This window comes from Trachypithecus francoisi, unplaced genomic scaffold, assembly GCF_009764315.1.
Source record: "Trachypithecus francoisi isolate TF-2019V2 unplaced genomic scaffold, Tfra_2.0 Lachesis_group1, whole genome shotgun sequence".
Taxonomy (NCBI): domain Eukaryota; kingdom Metazoa; phylum Chordata; class Mammalia; order Primates; family Cercopithecidae; genus Trachypithecus; species Trachypithecus francoisi.
In genome coordinates this window covers 124,856,166-124,882,776 of record NW_022681454.1, presented here as the reverse complement: position 1 = coordinate 124,882,776, position 26,611 = coordinate 124,856,166, and the positions used below count along the sequence as shown (strand labels likewise).

General features: G+C 41.2%; 1 protein-coding gene across 12 annotated transcripts in view; it reads right to left on the bottom strand.

Moving 5' to 3' along the window:
* LARP1B (La ribonucleoprotein 1B) overlaps window positions 1–26,611 on the bottom strand; it is a 158,554-nt gene that overhangs the window by 81,975 nt on the left and 49,968 nt on the right. For 10 of the 12 annotated variants that reach the window (XM_033215237.1, XM_033215232.1, XM_033215238.1 and 7 more), the window contains 2 exons: window positions 25,688–25,860; window positions 16,603–16,965 (listed from right to left, as the gene is read on the bottom strand). In XM_033215237.1, coding sequence (XP_033071128.1) covers window positions 16,603–16,965; window positions 25,688–25,860 — 536 coding nt within the window. Of the gene's footprint in view, window positions 1–6,205; window positions 6,362–14,598; window positions 16,327–16,602; window positions 16,966–25,687; window positions 25,861–26,611 lie in introns of those variants that run through there. The other 2 variants (XM_033215242.1, XM_033215244.1) reach the window with 2 other exon arrangements.

The window sequence follows — 26,611 nt, the reverse complement described above, 5'->3', positions numbered from 1 at the left end:
TATTAAATACATTGAATTTGAGGTTATCTCCTCTGATAAACTTCACTTTTTATCATTATATGACACTTGCACACTGGTAATGCTTTTTATCTCTAAGCCAACTATGTAAGTCTATTCCATCTGCTATTAATATGCGTGTATGTTTTGGTTTTGGGGGCTTTTTTTGTTGTTGTTGTTGTTTTGAGATGGAGTCTAGCTCTGTCTCCCAGACTGGAGTGCAATGGTGCAATCTCAGCTCACTGCAACCTCCACCTCCCGGGCTCAAGCAATTCTCCTACCTCAGCCTCCCGAGTAGCTAGGATTACAGGCGTGCATCACCACACCCAGCTAATTTTTGTATTTTTAGGAGAGATGGGGTTTCGCCATGTTGGCCAGGCTGGTCTCTAACTCCTGACCTCAGGTGATCCTCCCACCTCAGCCTCCCAGAGTGCTGGGATTACAGGTCTGAGGCTATGTGTATTAAGTTTTCTTTTGGTTCTTTTTTTAAATTTGGTGTGCAGTTGGATTTTTAAATTTTGTTTTATTTTTTTTTATTTTTTTTTGAGACGGAGTCTCGCTCTGTCGCCCAGGCTGGAGTGCAGTGGACGGATCTCAGCTCACTGCAAGCTCTGCCTCCTGGGTTTACGCCATTCTCCTGCCTCAGCCTCCCGAGTAGCTGGGACTACAGGCGCCCGCCACCTCGCCCAGCTAGTTTTTTTTGTATATTTTAGTAGAGATGGGGTTTCACTGTGTTAGCCAGGATGGTCTCCATCTCCTGACCTAGTGATCCGCCCGTCTCGGCCTCCCAAAGTGCTGGGATTACAGGCTTGAGCCACCGCGCCCGGCCAATTTTTTTTTTTTTTTTTGAGACGGAGTCTCGCTCTGTCGCCCAGGCTGGAGTGCAGTGGCGGGATCTCAGCTCACTGCAAGCTCCGCCTCCCGGGTTTACGCCATTCTCCTGCCTCAGCCTCCCGAGTAGCTGGGACTACAGGCGCTCGCCACCTCGCCCGGCTAGTTTTTTGTATTTTTTTTTTTTTAGTAGAGACGGGGTTTCACTGTGTTAGCCAGGATGGTCTCGATCTCCTGACCTGGTGATCCACCCGTCTCGGCCTCCCAAAGTGCTGGGATTACAGGCTTGAGCCACCACGCCCGGCCTCTTAAAATAATTTTTAATTATGTTAAAAAACACATCACAAAATTTACCATCTTAACCATTTTAAAGTGTGCAATTCAGTAATGTTAAATATATTCACACTGCTGTGCAACAGATCTCCAAAACTTTCATCTAGCAAAAATTAAACCCTATACCCATTAAGCAACACTTTCCCAATTTCTCTCCTGCCCTCAGCTCCTGGCAACTACCTTCTTACTTTGTTTCTATGAACTTCACCACTTTAGTCAGGTATCTCCTATAAGTGGAAACATACTTTGATTGAGTCTTTTTGTGACAGAAACATAAAGTCCTCAAGGTTCATCTGTGTTGCAGCAAGATTTCCATCCTTTCTAAGGTGGAATAATAATCCATTGTATGTATGTGCTACATTTTGCTTATCCATTCCTCCATTGAAAGACATTTGAGGCCAGGCGCGGTGGCTCAAGCCTGTAATCCCAGCACTTTGGGAGGCCGAGACGGGTGGATCACGAGGTCAGGAGATCGAGACCATCCTGGCTAACACGGTGAAACCCCGTCTCTACTAAAAATACAAAAAACTAGCCGGGCGAGGTGGCGGCGCCTGTAGTCCCAGCTACTCGGGAGGCTGAGGCAGGAGAATGGCGTGAACCCGGGAGGCGGAGCTTGCAGTGAGCTGAGCTCTGGCCACTGCACTCCAGCCTGGGTGACAGAGCGAGACTCTGTCTCAAAAAAAAAAAAAAAGAAAGACATTTGACTTGACTTACTTCCACCTCTTGGGTATTGTGAATAATGCTGCTCTGAACATGGACATGCAAATACCTCTTAGAGATCCTGCCTTCATTCTTTTGGATATATGCCTAGAATTAATATTGCTAGATAACATGATATTTCTATCCTTAATTTTTTGAGAAACTGCCATCCTGTATTCCATAAGGGCTGCACCATTTTACATTCACACTGAGAGTTCACAAGGTTTCTAATTTTTCCAAATCCCTGTTAACAATTGTTATTTTCTGTGTGGTTTATTTTTATTTTTGAGACGGAATCTCGCTCTGTCGCCCAGGCTGGAGTGCAGTGGCCGGATCTCAGCTCAGATGCAAGCTCTGCCTCCCGGGTTTACCCCATTCTGCCTCAGCCTCCCGAGTAGCTGGGACTACAGGCGCCCGCCATCTCGCTCGGCTAGTTTTCTGCATTTTTTTTTTAGTAGAGACGGGGTTTCACCGTGTTAGCCAGGATGGTCTTGATCTCCTGACCTCGTGATCCGCCCGTCTCGGCCTCTCAAATGCTGGGATTACAGGCTTGAGCCCGCGCCCGGCCTTTCTGTGTGGTTTTTTAAATGGTAAACATCCTAATCAGTGTGAGGTGATAATCCCGTGATTTTTTTTTTTTTTTTTTTTTTGCATTTCTCTTCTGAGTAGTGATTTTGAGCGTCTTTTCAAATGTTTGTTAGCTTTTTTTTTTTTGAGATGAAGTCTCAGTCACCCAGGCTGGAGTGCAGTGGTGCGATCTCAGCTCACCACAACCCCCACATCCAGGGTTCAAGCGATTCCCCTGCCTCAGCCTCCTGAATGGCTAGGATTACAGGCATGCACCACCAACCCTAATTTTTTTGTATTTTCAGTAGAGATGAAGTTTCACCATGTTGGCCAGACTGGTCTTAAACTCCTGACCTCAAGTGATTGACTCACCTCGGCCTCCTTAAGAGCTGGGATTACTAACAGGCGTGAGCCATTGCGCCCAGCCTTATTAGCCATTTTCATATCACCCTTAGAGAACTGTCTATACAAGTCTTCTGTCCATTTTTAAAATTGTTATATTTTTTGTTGATTTGTAGTTCTTCATATACTCAGGATACTAATCCCTTATCAGATATATAATTTGCAAATATTTTCTCCCATTCCATAGGTTGCCTACTGTTAACTGTGTCCTTTCATACACATACATTTTTAAGTTTCAAGAATTCCATTTGTCTACTTTTGTTCTATAACGTGATTTTAGTGTGATGTCCAAGAAACCACTGCCAAATCCAAGATCATGAAGGCTTTCCCCTAAGGCCTTCTTCTAAATGTTCTATAATTTTAGGTAATATGTTTAAGTCTTTAATCCAGGTTAATTCACCTTCTTTTATGATACACGGTAAAGATCTAACTTCCTTCCTTTACATGTAGATACCCAATTTTCCCAATATCATTTGTTGAAGAGATTATCCTTTCTCCATTGAGTGGTCTTGATACACTTGTCAAAAAAATCATTTACCCGGACAGGTTCAGTAGCTCATACCTGTAATCCCAATATTTTGCAAGGCCAAGGCGGAAGGATTGCTTAAGTCCAGGAGTTTGAGACCAGGTATAACAAGACCCTGCCTCCACAGAAAAAACAAAAAAATTAATTACCCAGGTGTGGCAGTGTGAGCCTGTAATCCCAGCTACTCGGAAGGCTGAGGTGAGAGGATTGCATGAGCTCAGGAGGTCAAAACTGCAGTGAGCCATGATGGTGCCACCATACTCCAGCCTGGGCAAGAGAGTGAGAAACTGTCTTAAAAAAAAAAAAAAAAAAAAAAAAAAAAAAAAAGGCCGGCGCGGTGGCTCAAGCCTGTAATCCCAGCACTTTGGGAGGCCGAGACGGGTGGATCACCAGGTCAGGAGATCGAGACCATCCTGGCTAACACGGTGAAACCCCGTCTCTACTAAAAATACAAAAACTAGCCGGGCGAGGTGGCGGGCGCCTGTAGTCCCAGCTACTCGGGAGGCTGAGGCAGTAGAATGGCGTAAACCCGGGAGGCGGAGCTTGCAGTGAGCTGAGATCTGGCCACTGCACTCCAGTCCCGGCGACAAAGCGAGACTCCGCCTCAAAAAAAAAAAAAAAAAAAAGCCGGGCGCGGTGGCTCAAGCCTGTAATCCCAGCACTTTGGGAGGCCGAGACAGGCGCATCACGAGGTGAGGAGATCGAGACCATCCTGGCTAACACGGTGAAACCCTGTCTCTACTAAAAAAATACAAAAAAGCTAGCCGGGCGAGGTGGCGGGCGCCTGTAGTCCCAGCTACTCGGGAGGCTGAGGCAGGAGAATGGCGTAAACTCGGGAGGCAGAGCTTGCAGTGAGCTGAGATCCCGCCACTGCACTCCAGCCTGGGCGACAGAGCCAGACCCCGTCTCAAAAAAATAAATAGAAAAAAAAAAAAAATCAGGCTGGGCACGGTGGCCCACGCCTGTAATCCTAGCACTTTGGGAGGCTGAGACGGGTGGATTACTTGAGGTCAGGAGTTCAAGACCAGCCTGGCCAACATGGTGAAACCCCATCTCTACTGAAAATACAAACAATGGCTGGGCGTGGCGGTGCAGGCCTGTAGTCCCAGCTACTCGAGAGGCTGAGGCAGGAGAATTGCTTGAACCTGGGAGGCAGAGGTTGCAGTGAGCTGAGATCGCACCACTGCACTCCAGCCTGGGCAACAAAAGTGAAACTCCGTCTCAAAAAAAAAAAAAATCATTTAACCATATACATAAGGGTTTATTTCTGGACTGTCTATTCAATTGGTCTGTATGTCTGTCTTTATGACAGTACCACAATGTTCTGATTACTGTAACAATCAGGAACTCTAAAGCTTCCAAATCTCTTCTTTTTCAAGAATGTTTTGGCTATTCATGTGAATTTTTTTGGGTGAATTTTTCTAACTGTGCAAAAAATCCCATTGGGATTTTCATAGACATTGCACTGAAGCTGCAGATACTTTGGGTAGTACTGACATGTTAACAATATTAAGTCATCCATGAACATGAGATGACTTCCCATTTATTTGTTGTTTTTTATAACAGCTTTATTAATGTGTAATTCACATATAGTATAATTCACTTGAGTATACAATTCAATTGTTTTTCATATATTCAGAGTTTCACAACCATTACCACAATCAATTATAGAACATTTTTATCACCTCCAAAAGAAACCTGATAACCATTAACAGTCACTCCACATTTCCTCCTAGCCACTCACCAGTACTGGTCTGTAGCCTGTTAGGAACCATGGTGAGTGGTGGGCGGGCAAGCGAGTAAAGCTTCATCTGTATTTACAGCTGCTACCTATCGCTCTCATTACTGCCTGAACGCCACCGTCTGCCAGATCAGTGGCAGCATTAGATTCTCAGAGGAGCATGAACCCTTTTGTGAATTGCAGATGTGAGGAATCTAGGTTGTGTGATCCTCATGAGAATCTAATGCTTGATGATCTGTCATTGTCTCCCATCACCCCCAGATGGGACTATCTAGTTGTAGAAAACAAGCTTACGGCTCCTGCTGATTCTACATTATGATAAGTTGCACAATTATTTCATTATATAACATAACAAAGTGCACAATAAATGTAATGTGCTTAAATCATTCCAAAACCATGCCCCCCGGTCCATGGAAAAATTGTCTTCCATAAATTAGTCCCCGGTATCAAAAACGTTGGGGACTGCTACTCTATAAATTGTAGTCTTTTATGATGGCTCCTTTCACATACTGTCTTCATAATGCTTTCATATTGTATCATGTATTAGTCCTTCATTTCTCTTTCTCTGAAGCAGGTTAGAGAAAAAAGATCTTAAGACAAAAAATAAAAATTTAAAAATCAGCCAGGCACAGTGGCTCACCCCTGTAATCTCAGCACTAAGGAAGGCAGATCATTTGAGGTCAGGAGTTCGAGACCAGCCTGGCCAACATGGCGAAACTCCGTCTCTACTAAAAAATACAAAAATTAGCCAGGCATGCCTGTAATCCCAGCTACTTGGGAGGCTGAGGCAGGAGAATCACTTGAACCCAAGAGGCAGAGAATGCAGTGAGCCAAGATCACACCACTGCACTCCAGCCTGGGTGACAGAGACTCTGTCTCAAAAAATAATAATAATCAAAAAAAATTAAGTACTTCATTTCCTTTGATTGCCAAATACTCTATTGTATGGATATACCACATTCATCCAAACATCAATTAATAAAAATCTGAGTTCTATTCATTTTTTGAAATGCTTAAATGAACATTCATATACAAGAACATGACATCTATGTGCATAAATGTCTTTGTTTCTTTGGATTACATACATAAAAGTGGAATTGCTGGGTCACATGGTAACCCTATGTTCATTTAGCCTTTTGAAAACTGCTAGACTGCATTCCAAAGCAGATGCACCATTTTACATTTCCACCAGTGTGGTATGAGGGTTCCAACTTCTTCCTATCCTCACACTTGGCAGTATATCTGTCTTCTTTATTATAGTTATCCTGTTGAGCATAACATGGTATAATTACGATTTTATTTCAATTCCCCTGGTGGCTAATGATGTTAAGCAACTTTTCAAGTGCCTATTGGCCCCATGTATCTCTTCTTTGAAGAAATGTCTACTCAAATTCTTTGCCCATTTTAATTTATTATTTTTTAGAGACAAGGTCTTGCTTGATTGCTCAGGCTGGAGTGCAGTGGCACGATCACAGCTCACTGTAACCTCAAACTCCTGGGCTCACATAATCCTCCTGCCTCAGCCTGTGGAGTAGCTGGGACTACAGGCACACACCACCACACCTGCCTAGTTTATATCTTTATTTTTTTTAGAGACAGGGTCTCACTAAGTTGCCCAGGCTGGCCTTGAGCTCCTGTTTGCCCTTTTTAAAATTAGGTTATTTGTCTTATAGATTTGTAAGAGCTCTTTGTATATTACAAATATTTTTCAACACATACAGATGGGTAAAAACTTTTTTAAAGAAAAATTTTTAGAAGAAAATAAGCTCTTTGCCCCTCCCTCCTTTAATTTGCAAATATTTTCTCCTAATCTGTTATCTTTTTTTAGGTTTTGTTTTTTGTTTGTTTGTTTTTTGTTTTTTTTTTGGAGACGGGGTCTCGCTCTGTTGCCCAGGCTGTGCAGTGGCCGGATCTCAGCTCACTGCAAGCTCCGCCTCCCCGGTTTGCGCCATTCTCCTGCCTCAGCCTCCCGAGTAGCTGGGACTACAGCCGCCCGCCAACTCGCCCGGCTAGTTTTTTGTATTTTTTAGTAGAGATGGGGTTTCGCCGTGTTAGCCAGGATGGTCTCGATCTCCTGACCTCGTGATCCACCCATCTCGGCCTCCCAAAGTGCTGGGATTACAGGCTTGAGCCACCGCGCCCGGCCTTTTTTTTAGGTATTTTTAGAAGTTTTAGGGTCACAGGAAAACCAAGCAGAAAGTACAGAGTATATCATAGACCTCCTGCACCCAAACACATAGAGCCTCCCCCACTATCATCCTGCACTAGAATGATACATTAGTTACAATAGATGAAAACACTTACAGTATTATCAAAATTGTCCTGTACATTTTCTATGGGTTTTGAGAAGTGTACAATGGCATGTATCCATCATTAGAACATCATAGAAAATAGTAGCACTGCCCTAAAAAACCTGTGCTCTGTCCATTCATCTCTTCCAACCCTTGGCAATCACTGATCTTTTTACTGTTACTATAGTTTTGCCCCTTCCAGAATGCCACGTAGTTGGAATCATACAGTATGTAGTCTTTTCAAATAGGCTTTTTTCACCCAATATAAACTAAGTCTTAGTATGAATCCATGTCTTTTCACAGCTTGATAGCTCATTCATTTTTGAGCTCTGAGTAAGTCCACTGTAGGAATGTACCACACAGCTTGTTTATCCATCTACCTACTGAAAGATACCTTGGTGTTTTCCAAGTTTTGACAATTTATGGATAAAGCTGCTATAAACATTCATATTCAGGTTATTGTGTGGCTATACATTTCAACTCATTTGAGTAAATTTGCTAGATCCTTTGGTAAGAGTATGTTTAGTTCAGTTTTGTACAAAATTGTCAAACTACCTTCCAAAGAGGCTGTACTGTTTTGCATTGCCTCCAGGAATGAATGAGATTTCCTAATGCTCCACATCCCTCCAAGCATTTGGTGTTATTGTTTTGGATTTTGGCGCTCCTAATGAGTCTACAGTAGTATCCCATTGTTGTTTTTACTTGCAGCTCCCTAATATTTGATATTCAGCATCTTTTCATATGCATTTGCCGTTTATCTTCTTTGGTGAAGTGTCAGCTCAGTTCTTTCAATAGTTTTTTCTTTTTTTCTTCAATAAACTGATCTATCAACCATTTTTTAGTGAATCATTTTTAAATTGGGTTCTGTTTTCTCAGTTTTAATAGTTATTTGTATATTTTGGATAATAGCCCTCTATCAGATTTGTCATTTGCAAATATTTTCTAGCAGTCAATGGCTTCTCTCCTTTTTTTAAAAAAATATTTGTAGAGACAGTCTCACTATGTTGCCCAGGCTGGTCTCAAACTCCTGGTCTCAAGCAATCCTCCCACTTCAGCCTCCCAAAGTACTGAGACTATAGGCATGAGCCACTCACTGCACCTGGCCTTCCTCATTCTCTTGACAGTATCTTTCACTGGGCAGAAGTTTTTAATTTTGAAGAATTCTAGCTTATTTCTTTCATGGATTGTTTTGGTATTGTATCTAAAAAGTCCTGATAAGCCCAAGGTCATCTAGATTTTCTCTTAGATCATCTTCTAGGACTTCTACGGTTTTGTCTTTTACATTTTGGACTATGGTCCGTCCGCTTTCTCCACCCTTTCTGAAGGGTGAAGATTCTTTTTTTTTTCCACTTGAATGCTCAGCTAGCTGTTCTAGCACTATTTGTTGAAAACTTTTCTCTATTGTATTGCCTTTGCTCCTTTGTCAAACATCAGTTGACTGCATCTGTGTGGGTCTATTTCTGCACTTTCCATTCTGTTCTATTGATTTAGTTGTCTATTCTTTCACCAATACTGTACTGTCTTCATTACTGTAGCTTTACAGTAAATCTTGAAGTCAGGCAGTATCAGTCTTCCAAATTTCAATGTTGTATTAGCTCTTCTGGGTTTTTTAGGTGTTTTTTTTTTGCCTCTGGAGATATCCACAGAATCATTTGCTGGGATTTTGATTGGGTATACTAAATGCATCTCAATTTAACAAGACCATAAACTGCACAGAATCTATGGTTATGTTGGAAAGAACTGACACATAATTGAGTCTTCCTATCTATAATATGAACATGGAATATTTCTCAATTTACTTATTCCTTTTCTTTTTTTTTTTTTTTTTGAGACAGAGTCTCGCTCTGTGGCCAAGGCTGGAGTGTGTGACCTCGGCTCACTGCACCCTCCACCTTCTGGGTTCAATCAGTTCTCCTGCCTCAGCCTCTTGAGTAGCTGGGACTACAGGCACGTGTCACCACACCCGGCTTTTTTTTTTTTTTTTTTTTTGAGAGGGAGTCTCGCTCTGTCACCCAGGCTGGAGTGCAGTGCATTGGTGCGATCTTGGCTCACTGCAAGCCCCGCCTCCCAGGTTCACGCAATTCTCCTGCCTCAGCCTCCCGAGTAGCTGGGACTACAGGCGCCGCAACCACGCCCAGCTAGTTTTTTTGTATTTTAGTAGAGACGGGGTTTTACCGTGTTAGCCAGGGTGGTCTCAATCTCCTGACCTCGTGATCCGCCTGCCCGCCTCGGCCTCCCAGTGCTGGGATTACAGGCGTGAGCCACCGCACCTGGCCCCTTTATTTCTTTCATCAGGGTTTTGTAGTAATCCTCACATAGATCCTGTACATATTTTGTCAGATTTATAACTATTTCATGTATTAGGGTGCAAATGTAAATTGTATTGTGGTTTTTTGTACAAATAGCCCCAGGCTTATGACAGTTTGACTTATGATTTTGCCTTTACAATGTTGTGAAAGCAAGAGGCACTCAGTAGAAGAAACTGTACTTCAAATTTTTTAATTCTCCCAGGCCAGCAATATGTGGTATACTTTCTTGCAATGCAGGGCAGCAGCAGTGAGCCATTCTTTTTTTCTCTTTCAGTATAGTAATCAATACATTATATAAGATATTAATACTTTATTATGAAATATGCCTTGTGCTTAAACGATTTTGCCCAACTAAGGCTAACATAAGTGCTCTGAGCACACTTAAGGTAGACTAGGCTAAGCTATGATGTGTGGTAGGTTAGGTGTACTAATTACATTTCAGTTTAACAGTATATTTTCAATTTATGATGAGTTTATAAGGATGTAACCCCAACATAATTTGAGGAACATCTGTACTGGCTTTTCACTCTCTGTATGGTGTCCTTTGAGATTCAAAATTTTAAAATTTTGATGGTGTCCAACTTACCTGTTTTTATCATTTGTCGCTTGTACTATTAGTATCATGTGAAAAACCACTGTCAGATCCAAGGTCATGAAGATTTTACACATCTTATCCTAAGAGTTTTATCCTTTTTCCTCTTAAATTTATGAATTTAATTCAAGTTAATTTTGATACATGATGTAAGACAGGGAGGGACCCAACTTCCTTCTTCTGTATGTAGATATCAAGTTGACAGAGTCCCAGTTGTTGAAACAACTATTCTTTCCATACTGAATGGTCTAGGCACATTTGTTGGAAAGTTAGTTGAAAATAGACATGTTTATTTCTGGGCTCTCAATTTTATTCCATTGATCTATATGTTCATCCTTATGATAGTACCACTATCTCAATGATTACTGCAGCTTTGTAGTAAGTTTTGAAATCATAAAATGAGTCCTTCAGTTTTGTTTTTGTTTGTTTTGAGACAGAATTTTCACTCTTGTTGCCCAGGATGGAGTGCAATGGCGCAATTTCGGCTCACTGCAACCTCCACCTCCCAGGTTCAAGCAATTCTCCTGTCTCAGCCTCCCAAGTAGCTGGGATTATAGGCATGCACCACCATGCCCGGCTGATTTTGTAATTTTTGTAGAGACAGGGTTTCACCATGTTGGTCAGGCTGGTCTCCAACTCCTGACCTCAGGTAATCCACCCACCTCGGCCTCCTGAAGGGCTAGGATTACAGACGTGAGCCACTGCACCCAGCCATAATTTTGTTATTTTTTAAGAGTGTTTTGACTACTACGGATTCCTGAAATTTCCATATGAACTTAGATCACCTTGTTAATTAAATGGATATCCTTCAAAATGCAATTTGCAAACTTTAATAACTTTAATCAGTACCCTTTTTCCAGATATGAAGTTACATTTAAGTACTAGATTCATTTGCTGCTCTCTCTCCCAGTTTGTGTTAATGTTATAGTAAATCTATCAGACATAATAATTGCTTTATACAGTTAATATTCACTTAGGTTTATTTATGTATTTATTACTTGCTTTGCTCTGCAGTCCCTTCTGTGATTCTGATATGTAAAATCACTTTTATTCTACCCTTTGGGACTTTCTTTCATGAGGCTCTGCTGGTGGCAATTTCTCATATTCTACACTCTTACTGAAAGATATTTATGCAAGGCGTACAATTATAAGTTGATAGTTATTTTCCCTTGCAAATTAAAGCTATCATTCCATTGTCTATTGGCTGTCACTGTTGGGAAACTAGCTATCAGCTGTCTAATGATTCTTTTTTCTTGAAAGTAATCTGTCTTGGGCTGGGTGCGGTGGCTCATGCCTGTAATCCCAGCACTTTGGGAGGCTGAGACTGGCAGATCATGAGGTCAGGAGATCGAGACCATCCTGGCTAACATGGTGAAACCCCGTCTCTACTAAAAATACAAAAAATTAGCCAGGCGTGGTGGTGGGTACCTGTAGTCCCAGCTACACGGGAGGCTGAGGCAGAAGAATGGCAGGAACCTGGGAGGCAGAGCTTGCAGTGAGCCGAGATCGCGCCACTGTACTCCAGCCTAGGCAACAGAGCGAGACTCTGTCTCAAAAAAAAAAAAAAAAAAAGAAAGTAATCTGTCTTTTTTTTCTGGCTAAACTCTGACACCTCTCCTCAGTTCTGCAGAGGTCCTCATTGCCTCTTATAATAATAACTTAGCCCCATTCTCTCTACCCTTTCACTCTGGAACTCTGACTAAATGTGTATTTTAGACCTTCTCCATTATCCTATATTCCAAGTTTCTTGCTTACCTTTTGTTAAAAAAAATAAAATAAAAAGCTTTATAATAAAATCTACTAGATGTTAAATTACAAAACTTGATTTAAAACTTATCAACCGATAGGAAAGACTGTGTAGAAAATCATTCTGTATCCTCTTTTCATATATTCTATTTCTTTGCTACTCTGGAAATTTCTGAATAAATTCTTGTGAACAGTCTTCCAAATGACTAATTCTCCATTTCTGTCTAATCTGTTGTTAATCCCTTCAATTGATTTAGTTCTTAATTTTAATCATAATTGTTTTTACTTCCAGAAGTTCTATGGTTATTCTTTAGGATTTCTTCTTCTCTACACATATTTTTATTTCCTTAAACATAGTAAGCCTAGCTACTGCATATTTTGTTTAAAAATCTGACTATCTAAATTATTTTAAGGGGCCAGGCATGGTGGCTCACACCTGTAATCCCAGCACTTTGGGAAGCCAAGGTAAGCAGATCACTTGAGGTCAGGAGTTCGACACCAACCTGGCCAAAATGGTGAAACCCTGTCTCTACAAAAAATATAAAAATTTAGCTGGATGTGATGGTACACGCCTGTAATCTCAGCTACTTGGGAGGCTGAGGCAAGAGAATCACTTGAACCTAGCAGGCGGAGGCTGCAGTGAGCTAAGATGGTGTCACTGCACTCCAGCCTGGGCGATGGAGCGAGACTCCATTTCAAAAAAAAAAAACTATTTTAAGGCATGTTTCTGCTGCTTGTTACTTTCTGCTCATTCTCACATGCAAGATCTCACTTTCTTGTTAGATTATTCACTTTATGTGCTACTAACTTTCCTTGCAATATAATGTGAATAAAGGAGGTCTAGGATAAAGGTGAATATTTTCACACACACAAAAAAACTTTATTTTCATATGCTAGGTGTCTGGGAAACAAAAAGACCGCAATCACATTAAATTTACAACTAGTGCTTCCTTTAGTCACCCACAGAGTATGAACTTGGGTTGCATGAATACAACTTCTAGCCCAATTTTTTCCTCCCTATTCTGCTCAGCACAACCAGAAAACATTCTCTTTTTTTTTTTTTTTTTTTTGAGACAGAGTCTTGTTCTGTCACCAGGCTGGAATGCATTGACGTGATCTCCGCTCACTGCAACCTCTGCCTCCCGGTTCAAGTGATTCTCCTGTCTTCAGCCTCCCGAGTAGCTGGGATTACAGGCATGCACCACCATGCCCAGCTACTTTTTGTATTTTTAGTAGAGGTGGGGTTTCACCATGTTGGCCAGGGTGATCTCGATCTCTTGACCTTGTGATCCACCCACATCGGCCTCCCAAAGTGCTGAGATTACAGGTGTGAGTCACTGCGCCAGTCAGAAAAATATTCTTTATACTCAGTCCCTTAGGGGAGTAGGTAGGAAGCAAGTTTAGTTCTTTCACTGTAAGTGTATTCTTTGGGGTACCTTTTTTACCCATAGATTTTTGGGGAACAGGTGGTATTTGGTTACATGAGTAAGTTCTTCAGTGGTGATCTGTCAGATCTTGGTGCACTTTTGGGTACCAATTAAATGGGAAAAGGAATCCTATGGGAATCCACAATTTTGGCTGGTCCCTGAGTTTATGGTTTTTACCCGTTTTGGGTAGCTTCTACAAAGGGTCCTAAGGGTAAAAGTAAGTTTCAGTACTTCACTTCTGTATAGTTTTATCCTGATAATAACGTACCTAGCATATCTTCAAATATTTTAAGCAGATACTTTCTTACCTATAAGCCTATTCATTTTAGTAGTCTTCAGCAGTAAATATATGCCAAAAACAGAATAAAGCCTTTACTCACTCTTTGGTCCAGTTCAACATAGCTTCTGGATCCACCAAAACTCTTATTGCAGAGGTCGAAAATGAGTACTAAACTGCCCTATCAATTTGGCATACTTTTCATTTCTATCTAATTCAACCTGTAAAGTTGCTGACACACCTGATTATTCTCTTAAGGCCAGCTTTTGACTTTCACAACAACACACTTTCCTACACAACTGCTATATAATCGTTCCTCAAGGCTCAGATGAAATGGGTCTTCTCACTTCTATATTTCCTCTGCCACTGTTTGTCTTAGCCTACCAATTCATCTTCTATATGGATAGCCTCTTAACTGGATTTCTTCTGCCCATTTTTGTCCCTGTACAATCCATTCTGTGCCAAAACAACCAGAGTGATCTATTAAAAATAAAAATTAGATGTTACACTGCCTTTGCAAAACCTAAAGTACTGCATATGAACTTTAGATAAATTCCACATTATTTAACATGGCGCAAAATGATATGACTCCTGCCTATTCATCTATAATTAACCTTTAATATAATACCGTAGGCAAATTGACCTTTTTTCCATTTCCTCAAATACGCCAAATTCTTTCCTGCCACATATCCTGGACATTTACTGTTCCCTCTTCCTGGAATACCGTTTCCTTACTCTTTGCTTGGTTATATGTCCTACTTCCACTTCAGATTTCACTATTACTGACTTTCTCAGAGCCTTCCCTGACTACTCAAAGAAACAGCATCCTGTTTTTTTCTTTTAGAATATTTATTATAATTTGTGACTAAGTACTTCTTGTGGGTTTATTTTTATGTCTGTTCCCCCAATTACCTGTAGGTTCTAGGTATGTAGAAACCCTATTTGTTATCTTCTCATTCAATGAGCATATGTTAAATGACTGATTTCTCTCCCTTTAAGCAGACCCACAGGAAAAGTATAAGTCTAATGAGGAACTACATGTAGACCACAGAATCAGAACCATGAGTTAAATGACAGGAATGTAAGAATCAAGTCAAAGTAAGATATATTTGCAATTATAATGGTTAAAGTTATATAGCCAAGATTACTTTCCATTAATATTTAATGAATAAGATCAGCACATGCCTCAAGAACTCAATACATGGCTTTTAATTATTGTTGTCTATAATTTAAGGAAATAATCACCTACAAATGGCATGTTTCTCAAGTTGGCTTACAAATTTGTTACTACCTGAAAGACTGGAAACATTTTCCCACAGAACCAATATTACACACAATGGTTGGGTTCCTTTGGTTAGTGCATAATGTTTACTCCATAATTTATTTACCCACTTTAACAAACATGAATTGAATATTTATTTGTGCCAGAAACTATTCTAGCACTAGAGATACAATAGTAATGAACAAGATAGACAAAAAATCCTATTGTCATTGGTATTACATCCATGGTTTTTCTCCAAGAGAATAAAAGTAAGTAAAATATATAGAATTATAGATAATGATATATGCTATGGTGAAAAACAAAGCTGGGTAAAGGGATAGAGAATGGGGGAAGAATAATTTCAACTGATTATTAGTAGAATGTACTAGAATCTCTGTTCTAAAAGGATTTAAGGTAGGTATTACAGAAACTAAGTATTACAAATAAAATAGCAATACTTACACTAGGAAAGACTTTCAACTGAGAAGCATTATAAAAACACACTTCCTTTCCCATAGCAGTAGGACAGTCAGAGAACTACTCAGGCTCTAAGTCACATAACAAGCTATTACAGCCTGGGGCAGGTTCTCCAAGAAGGCAGCGGTTACAGAAGGCTAAAAGCAGTACTGGGGATTCCAGTAAGAAAAGAATGAGGAGCTGAAGGCTAGCACACTTCTTGCTGATGATATGAAGCCCCATTAACAGGCAGTCCCCTCTACCCAGCCACTAGTTGGCTAGCTTTTCTTCCTACAACTTTAACTGTTTCCAACCAAGATCAGTTTCCTATTTGGCATATAATGTTTCCCTTATTATACCCTATCCTGAAAACAAATATTTAACTATTGGGACTTTTCTGATAAACTTAATGGCAGACAAAGATCCCTTTTTATCCCCATATCTGTGCCATTATAATTTATATGGAAGGAATGCAGATACCTAGTAAACTATTCTGGTTCTCTATTTTACCTTAATAACTAGGATAGGGACCAGGATCTGGGGTGAAATGCAAGAAGATAAAACAAATTAGAACAAGGTTGTAAAAAGTAACCCTAGCACCACAGTAATGACTAGACCAAGAGAGACAATCATCCAGTTTAGTCCTTTTATAGTTTGTCCACAACCATTTCCACTATCTTAGATCATTCACCATAGACTAAGTGGGGAAAACAGAAAAGGTGAAGAAGAGTGCTCTCTAAAGCCACTGGCTCATACAGCTGTGGTGATAGCCAGGTAAGTAATGAGGTAATGAGAATATAAATCAAGCCTGTCCCCACAGTAAGTTGTTTTTATTCTTTCATATGAGAAAGGGTGTTCTTAGTATTTTCACCTAAAAAAAAAAAAAAAAAAAAAAAAGCAAGGGTTTTAAGTCAGTGAGTGCTAATTTTCTTTTGTAATTACAGTATTCATCATGCTGTTACTTTCATAAAATAAAATTATTCCTCAGGTAGTAATTATCAGGTATATTTCCAGGAATTTTAAGTTAAATACAATGTATTTATATTCAACATTTCATAAAATAGAGGCTCAAGTTTAAGAAAATATAAACAGCAACATACAATCAAAACAAAGCATCAGTAGAAAGATGTTGGCCAGAAACAATTACCTTTATGGCTGTATGTTTGTTTTCATCTTCTTCCATCCATAGATCCTGTTCATAATAATATAAGCCATCATTGATAACTTTAGCAAGTTCAGATGTGATTTTTGCCCGAGACATGTGGTTGCCTGTTCGATCTCCTCCGGGATGTTTTTTCACATAAGGTGGTGTCTGAGTTACAATCAAAATCTTGTTTAAGTCTTGGTCATCAATTTCATAATCTGAATCATTATCAGACCAATCAGTAAATGTGTTTTTTCGTCCTATTTGTTCAATCTCTTCATCAAACAAAAAATTAAGTTCTTCTTGTTCTGGTTCTTCTGAAGAACATAGCTGATTTAATGACCCTTCAGGGACAGACACTGATTCCTGAAGGAAGAAATTGGTAATTTATATAAAAAACTTTCTATCACTTTTAAATTAAATGTCATAAAACAGTGTTGCAAGCAGTAAGTAATATCAAGCTTTTATGCTCAATTACTAGTTTAACAGCCAAACTGTAAAAGAAAATCAGGTTAGTATTATTTTGGCCCAGTAAATTTAAGACTAAAGAAAAACACAAAGTTGAATAAAGAAAGGATTACATTAAAGACTCTTTTAGAGTTGGAATAGTCTTAATCATCAATTACATTGCAATGACTCATTTTACTGATGAAAACAAAGGCCCAGAGATACGAAAGTATTTGCCTATGATTTCATAATTATAAACAGAACCAATTATCTGGGTGTGGTTGTAGATTCCTATAATCCCAGCTACTCGGGAGGCTGAGGCAGGAGAATCATTTGAACCTGGGAGGCAGGAAGGTTGCAGTGAGCCCAGATCGCACCATTGCACACGAGCCTGGGCAATAAGAGTGAAACTCTGTCTCAAAAAATAAATAAATAGACAGACGGACAGATAGATAGAATCAAGGTCTTCTCATTTTCAGAGTCAATGGTCTTCCCTATTTCAAATCTTTTTACCTCACAATGATAATAACATAGTTTCCTAGCTAATCCCTCTACTCTGTCCTCATCCCCATTCTACATGGCCCAATTTTCACGTCAAATTCACGCTATTATGCAGCAAATGTTAAAATGTCTACTCCTCAGGCCGGGTACCATGGCTCACACCTGTAATCCCAGCACTTTGGGAGGCTGAGGAGGGTGGATCACGAGGTCAGGAGTTCAAGACCAGCCTGGCCAACATGGTGAAACCCTGTCTCTACTGAAAATACAAAAATTAGCCAGGCGTGATGGCACGCACCTGTAGTCCCAGATACTCGGAAGGCTGAGGCAGGAGAATTGCATGAACCTGGGAGCCAGAGGTTGCAGTGAGTCAAGATCACGCCACTGGACTCCAGTATGGGCGACAGAGCGAGACTCTGTCTCAAAAAAAAAAAAGACAAATTGTCTACCCCTCTATAGAACTTAAAACAGCTAGGCCAAGTGCAGTGGCTCACACCTGTAATCCTAACATTTTGGGAAGCCAAAGTGGGCAGATCACCTGAGGCCAGAAGTTCGAGACAAGCCTGGCCAACATGGCGAGACCCCTGTCTCTACTAAAAATGCAAAAATTACCCAGGTATGGTGGCGTGCACCTGTAATCCTAGCTACTTAGGAGGCTGAGACAGGCTGAGACAGGAGAATCACTTGAACCCCAGAAGCAGAGGCTGCAGTGAGCTGAGATCGTGCCACTGTACTCCAGCCTGGGTGACAGAGCAACACTCCATCTCAAAAACAAAACTTAAAACAGTTGTTGGTTTACATTAAAAGTCTAAGCTTTTAGATCCTAGATCTTCTAATATGTAAACTAGTCTAAAACTCCCAACAGCAGGAAGTAGATTCTCCTTGGTGTTACCTTCATTGGTCATCCTCTGGCCTATTTTACCCTTCAGTTCATGCTAACTTCCTACGTCTAGGAAAAAGACAATTCCTCCCTTTCAAAACTCCCAATAACATAGATCCATATTCATTTAGTCAGTTGATAATTATGAGTGCTCCCTCTGAGCCAGGCACTGTTCTAGACAGGGACAGACAGCAATAAATTTAACAACAACTATGCCCTGATGGAGCTAACAATCTAGTAAACAGAAGGCTGCCCAAGATGTTTTTACTAAAAAAAGACAACTTGTAAAACACTGTGAATATATATTTTTAAAAACATTGATGATGTATTTTAAACTATATACATTGCTTTTCACATTTGCAAGTACATGATCAAAGTCTAAGACAATAAACACCAAACTGTTAAATTTGTTTTTGTAATTTCTAAGGAAAAGACCATTATTAAGAGATGAGGAGTTGAAGATGACTTAAGTTTGCATGCTTATTTGCATTAATAATACACAGTGCAAAGAATAAAAGCAATAAATCCACATCAATACTGAAAACACGTATTACTATTAGAAGATCAAAGACGTTTACGACTTTCTGGAAAGCAGAAAATAAATGGGATTGTATTGATAATAAACAAGAGTAGAGAAAACAGCAACCTAGAACTGATACAAAGGTTAAAAGGGAAGCAAAAGCCATTGATACCCCCAGGGTTCTAGAAAGTTTTGAGATGGCAGTTAGAAGGAGTGGGAATGGACTACTGGATGGCAATCAAAATAGGTATTTGGAAAACCAACTATAGAATACAGCTAGAAAGTCAATCCAATTCCTTTATCTCAGAATATAAAACTACATAAAGATTGCTTCCAACTAAAAGCCCGAGAATTACTTTCTAAACAAAATAAGATTTCACAAGAGAGGGCTCATGTTTTGGGTACTGGGGCTGAACAGAAGATGAACACATCCTAGTATTATTTTGAACCTCTAAAATAGAGCTGGGGGAGGAAAAGAAAAGGTAATTTCACCAATGAATGAGATACACTAAAATTCTACGTCTCAGAGAAAAAGTACTCCTTTTTTTTTTTTTTTTTTTTTTTTTTTAGCAATTTTGGAGAAAAAGAGCCAGCATCCCTATTTTCTGCCTAGGTGTCCAAGTCCATAGGACGTTTTCACTTACCAAGAGTGTGCAATCGGCTGAGCGCCGTGGCTCACGCTTGTAATCCCAGAAGTTTGGGAGGCCAAGGCAGGTGGATTGCCTGAGGTCAGGAGTTTGAGACCAGCCTGACCAATATGGTGAAACCCCGTCTCTACTAAAAATACACAAAAAATTAGCTGGGCGTGGTGGCAGGTGCCTGTAATCCCAGCTACTCAGGAGGCTGAGGTAGGAGAATCGCTTGAACCCAGGAGGCAGAGATTACAGTGAGCTGAGATCACGCCACCATTGCACTCCAGCCTGGGCAAACAAGAGCAAAACTCTGTCTCAAAAAAAAAAGCTAAAAATAGAGTGTGCAGTCATACCTCATATTAAACAAAACAGCCCTGGATGAGCAGATTAGACCAAAAAAGAAAATCATACCAATTTACTGATATTAATATGAACCGTCAACCAAAAATCACCAGATATTAAGAAAGCCTTCAAAAAGCAACCGAAACAATGATGGAAATAATGAAAGTATCAGAAGATAACTTTTTTTAAACACCCAACACCCAGTAGTCAGATGAGCAATCATGTAGGTCCAACATCAGATGAAAACAGATACCAGAAAGTGGAAATAAGAGAAACATTAGTTTCCCCAAAATGAAGGACATGAATACTCAGCACAATGAATAAAAATAGACCTGACTGAGCTGGGCGTGGTGGCTCACACCTGTAATCCCAGCATTTTGGGAGGCTGAGGCAGGCGGATCACGAGATCAGGAGATCAAAACCATCCTGGCTAACACAATGAAACCCCGTCTCTACTAAAAATACACAAAAAATTAGCTGGGCGTGGTGGCAGGTGCCTGTAATCCCAGCTACTCAGGAGGCTGAGGTAGGAGAATCGCTTGAACCCAGGAGGCAGAGATTACAGTGAGCTGAGATCACGCCACCATTGCACTCCAGCCTGGGCAAACAAGAGCAAAACTCTGTCTCAAAAAAAAAAGCTAAAAATAGAGTGTGCAGTCATACCTCATATTAAACAAAACAGCCCTGGATGAGCAGATTAGACCAAAAAAGAAAATCATACCAATTTACTGATATTAATATGAACCGTCAACCAAAAATCACCAGATATTAAGAAAGCCTTCAAAAAGCAACCGAAACAATGATGGAAATAATGAAAGTATCAGAAGATAACTTTTTTTAAACACCCAACACCCAGTAGTCAGATGAGCAATCATGTAGGTCCAACATCAGATGAAAACAGATACCAGAAAGTGGAAATAAGAGAAACATTAGTTTCCCCAAAATGAAGGACATGAATACTCAGCACAATGAATAAAAATAGACCTGACTGAGCTGGGCGTGGTGGCTCACACCTGTAATCCCAGCATTTTGGGAGGCTGAGGCAGGCGGATCACGAGATCAGGAGATCAAAACCATCCTGGCTAACACAATGAAACCCCGTCTCTACTAAAAATACAAAAAAAAAAAAAAAATTAGCCGGGCATGGTGGTGGGCGCCTGTAGTCCCAGCTCCTCGGTAGGCTGAGGCAGGAGAATGGCGTGAACCCAGGAGGTGGAGGTTGCAGTGAGCCGAGATCACGCCACTGCACTCCAGTCTAGGTGACAGAGCGAGACTCCATCTCAAAAAAAAAAAAAAAATAGACCTGACTGGGCATGGTGGCTCATGCCTATAATCCCAACACTTTGAAAGACTGAGGTGGGTAGATCACTAGAGCCCAGGAGTTCAAGACTAGCCTGGGCAGCATGGAGAAACCCTGTCTCTACAAAAAATATATACACATACACGAAAATTAGCCGGGCCTGTTGGTTTGTGCCTGTAGTCCCAGCTACTTGAGAGGCTAAGGCAGGGGAATCGCTTGAGCCCAGGAGGCAGAGGCTGCAGTCAGCAGAGATCACACCACTGCACACCAGTCTGGGCAAAGGGAGTGAAACCCTCTGCCAAAAAAAAAAAAAAAAGATTTTCTGTTTAAAATTAGACCTACACTAAAGCATATCATCTTGAAATTTCAAGAGTGGGGATGAAGAAATGATCTTTTTGTTTTGTTTTGTTTTGTTTGAGACGGAGTCTTGCTCTGCCACCCAGGCTGGAGTGCAGTGGCCAGATCTCAGCTCACTGCAAGCTCCGCCTCCCGGGTTTACGCCATTCTCCTGCCTCAGCCTCCCGAGTAGCTGGGACTACAGGCGCCCGCCTCGTGTCCGGCTAGTTTTTTGTATTTTTAAGTAGAGACAGGGTTTCACCGTATTAGCCAGGATGGTCTCGATCTCCTGACCTCGTGATCCGCCCGTCTCGGCCTCCCAAAGTGCTGGGATTAGAGGCTTGAGCCACCGCGCCCGGCCGAAATGATCTTAAAAATCTCAAGCAAGGACAGGTGCGGTGGTTCACACCTGTAATCCCAACACTTTGGGAAGCCGAGGCCGGCGGATCACCTGGGGTCAGGAGTTCGAGAACAGCCTGGCCAACATGGTGAAACCACACCTCTACTAAAAATACAAAAATTAGGCCAGGTGTGGTGGACCACACCTGCAATCCCAGCACTTTGGGAGGCTGAGGCAGGTGGATCACCTGAGGTCTGGAGTTCGAGACCAGCTTGGCCAACATGGGGAAACCCCGTCTCTACTAAAAACACAAAAATTAGCTGGGCGTGGTGGTGCGTGCCTATAATCCCAGCTACTCTGGAGGCTGAGGCAGGAGAATCACTTGAACCCTGGATGGGGAGGTTGCAGAGAGCTGAGATCGTGCCACTGCACTCCAGTTTGGGGAAGAGTGAGACTCTGTCTGAAAAAGAAAAAATAGATAAATACAAAAATTAGCGGGGTGTGATAGCAGGTGCCTGTAATCCCAGCTACTCACAAGTCTCAGGCAGGAGAATCTCTTAAACCCGGGAGGTGAAGGCTGCAGTAAGCCAAGATCACACCATTGCACTCCACTCCAGCCTGGGCAACAAGAGCAAGACTCCGTCTTTAAAAAAAAAGAAAAAAAAAATCTCAGGCCAGGCACGGCGGCTCATGCCTATAATCCCAGCACTTTGGGAGGCTGAGGCAGGCAGATCAGGAGGTCAGGAGATCGAGAACATCCTGGCTAAGACAGTGAAACCCCATCTCTATTAAAAATACAAAAAATTAGCTGGGTGTGGTGACACACGCCTATAGTCCCAGATACTCGGGAGGCTGAGAACAGGAGAATCGCTTGAGCCTGGATGGCAGAGGTTGCAGTGAGCCAAGACTGCGCCACTGCACTCCAGCCTGGGCGATACAGCGAGACTCCATCTCAAAAAAAAAAAAAAAAAAAATCTCAAGAGGAAAAAAAAAAATCACTTGATACAAAGAATGCGAAGGGACTGACTTTTATAAGATGACAAAAGAAACCAAAATGACAAAAGAAAAATGCTTTTAGAATTCCAAAGAAAAATGATGCTCAACCAAGATTTCTATACCCACTCTAGAATGTTTTTAAAAGATCACTTTTTAAAAAGTATATTAAAAATAATGTCAATAACTGAGCTACCTCAACAGTTATCTCTGAAATATCTAGGTCCCCAGAACCTAAAGCCATGTTTCCTCCAGGCCAGATCCTCAGTCTGTAGCATCAAAATACCATACACTGGGCCGGGCGCAGTGGCTCAAGCCTGTAATCCCAGCACTTTGGGAGGCCGAGACGGGCGGATCACGAGGTCAGGAGATCGAGACCATCCTGGCTAACACGGTGAAACCCCGTCTCTACTAAAAAATACAAAAAAAACTAGCCGGGCGAGGTGGCGGGCGCCTGTAGTCCCAGCTACTCCGGAGGCTGAGGCAGGAGAATGGCGTGAACCCGGGAGGTGGAGCTTGCAGTGAGCTGAGATCCGGCCACTCCACTCCAGCCTGGGCAACAGAGCAAGACTCCGTCTCAAAAAAAAAAACAAAAAAAAACAAAAAAAAACCATACATTTCAGATATACTGGCATTCTTTGGCCATAAAACTATACAGTTCTCCTTACACTTTTAAAACCAGCCACCAGAAACAATTTGCTGGTCCTCCACATCATAATCCTCTCAATACCTTCCATCCTCTTTACAGAGCTTACTTTCAATATTTGAATCTTTTGAGTGGCATTCTTCCCAAGTTTATTTTTAGTGAACTTTTACTTTGAAATATTTATACATTCACATACAGTTGTAAGAAATAATAGAGATCTCATGTATTCTGGTTTCCCCCAATGTTAACATCTTACAAAAATATACTACAACATTCCAAACAAGGTATTGACTTTGATATAAATCAGTCTTAGCTTATACTTCCCCAATTTTACTTGCACTCATTTTTTACTTAGATCAAAGCGATCCTATCACATATGTAAGTTTGTGTATCTACCACTAGCGAAAAATGCAGAGCAGTACCACCACAAGGATCTCCTATTGCTCTTTTTATAAATATAACCATCTCATTCCCTTATGTACCCCCCACCAAAAATTCATTTTCTTTTCCTTTTGTGCATTAAATCACCAAAACATATATAAAGCTGATGTATAAATCACCAACACTTATATAAACCTTATAAATAATTAACATGGGTATAACTTCAAAATTTATATATTTTCTGGCCAGGCTGCAGAGGCTCACGCCTGTAATCCCAGCACTCTGGGAGGCCAAGGCAGGTGAATTATTTGAGGACAGGAGTTTGAGACCAGCCTGGGCAATATGGTGTAATCCCATCTGTACCAGAAACACACAAAAAAATAGTTGGGCATGGTGGAGTGAGCCTGTAATCCCAGTAATTCAGGAGGCTGAGGCACAAGACTGTCTTGAACCCAGGAGGCAAAGGCTGCAGTGAGCCAACTTCGCAGCACAGCACTGCAGCCTGGGCGACAGAGCGAGACTCTGTCTCAAGAAGTCATATTTTTTCAACTGTATAAAAAACTGAAATATTATTCAAGTTAAAATTAGTCACAAGTAGAAAAACCAAGACAAAATTCTTTCCTTTTTTTGAGACAGGATCTCACTTTGTTGCCCTCCCTGGATGGAGTGCAGTGGTATGATCATGGCTCACTGCAGTTTTGACCTCCTGAGCTCAAGTGTTCTTCCTGTCTCAGCCTCCTGAGTAGCTGAGACCACAGGCACATTCCACCAAAAAATTACCATTTAGCGAATTTTTTGAATTATCTGTAGAGACAGGGTCACCCTATGTTGCCCAGGTGGCCCCGAACTCCTGGGCTCAAGCAATCTTCCTGCCTCAGTCTCTCAAAGTGCTGTGATTACAGGCATGGGACACTGTGCCCAGCCTCCAAAATTCTTTTTTTTTTTTTTTTTTGAGACGGAGTCTTGCTCTGTCGCCCGGGCTGGAGTGCAGTGGCCGGATCTCAGCTCACTGCAAGCTCCGCCTCCCGGGTTTTCGCCATTCTCCTGCCTCAGCCTCCGGAGTAGCTGGGACTACAGGCGCCCGCCAAATCGCCCGGCTAGTTTTTTTTTTTTGTATTTTTTAGTAGAGACGGGGTTTCACCGTGTTAGCCAGGATGGTCTCGATCTCCTGACCTCGTGATCCGCCCGTCTCGGCCTCCCAAAGTGCTGGGATTACAGGCTTGAGCCACCGCGCCCGGCCACAAAATTCTTAAATCATGTTCAGAAATAAAAAATATACTTTAAGGCCGGGCGTGGTGGGTCACGTCTCTTATCCCAGCACTTTCGGAGGCTGAGGCGGGTGGATCACGAGGTCAGGAGTTCAAGACCAGCCTGATCAACATGGTGAAACCCCGTCTCTACTAAAGATACAAAAATTAGCCAGGCGTGGTGGCTCGTGCCTATGATCCCAGCTACTCAGGAGGCTGGGGCAGGAGAATCGCTTGAACCCGGGAGGCAGAGTGGGCAGTGAGCCGAGATCGCGCCACTGCACTCCAGCCTGGGTTATAGGGCGAGACTCCATCTCAAAAAAAAAAAAAAAATACTTTAAAACTTGATACAACTTATTTTCCTCATAGAATAACCCATAAGTGTCTACTGAAGGCCAACAATTACAAATTTAAAACTTTGCCAAACTTTTCCAAATTTTACATATGCACCTAACAAACATAAAATGCACTGACCTTATACTCCATCCAGGGTATGTCACACTTCACTCAGTCTGTAACAACTTACCCTCAATTTCACTGGTGCTTGCTGATGTCTCTTTTTAACTTCTATCCAAGGTTCTGAGTCCAAGTCAGGCAAACTGGTAGACAAACCTCTAGACATTGCTTGAAGAATACTTGTTTCACTATTTTTCTTTGGGCTCAATGGGCTTCCAATTCTTGGAGAATTTGGGGCAGACTCTAAAATTTTAAGTTAGTTCTATAGTTAAAATGATAGTGGCTTTTCTTACTTATAAAATACATTTCATTTTTTCCTTAAATGGGGCTTGATATTTTTTCACAAAAACATGATCAGTCTCAACTGTAAGCTTTCCAGTGATTTTCAAACCTGAAGATTTACTCAAAAGTGAAACCACTGAATAATTAAAGGAATGTCACCAACTCTTACACAGACCACCACATTCACACAAACTTCTCAAAAATATCAATATGATTCACTTCCTAATTATGACAGTACAACTATTAGGAAGTCAAGTTCTCTGAAAAATCTTAGATTAAAATCTATAAATTATAAGGAAATTATGGAATCCTCAATTGCTATTAAGCCATAGTTAAGCTAAATGCACATCTTATTCAAGATAAAACTAGTCTCTTGTTCTACTAGGGTCTAAACTAAAGCCGTTATTACTCCTAGTTTTCACATTTCCTTGGCTCAACAAGGTTTGCCTACTGCAATAAATGCAGTGTAGTCATTTACTACTTTGGCTCATACTGAAATACTTTAAAGAGCAAAATGTCGACCAGCCTGACCAACATGGAGAAACCCTATCTCTACGAAATACACAAAATTAGCCGGGCGTGGTGGCGCATGCCTGTAATCCCAGCTACTCAGGAGGCTGACGCAGGAGAATCGCTTGAACCTGGGAGGCGGAAGTTGCAGTGAGCCGAGATGGTGTACTGCAATCCAGCCTGGGCAACAAAAGCCAAATTC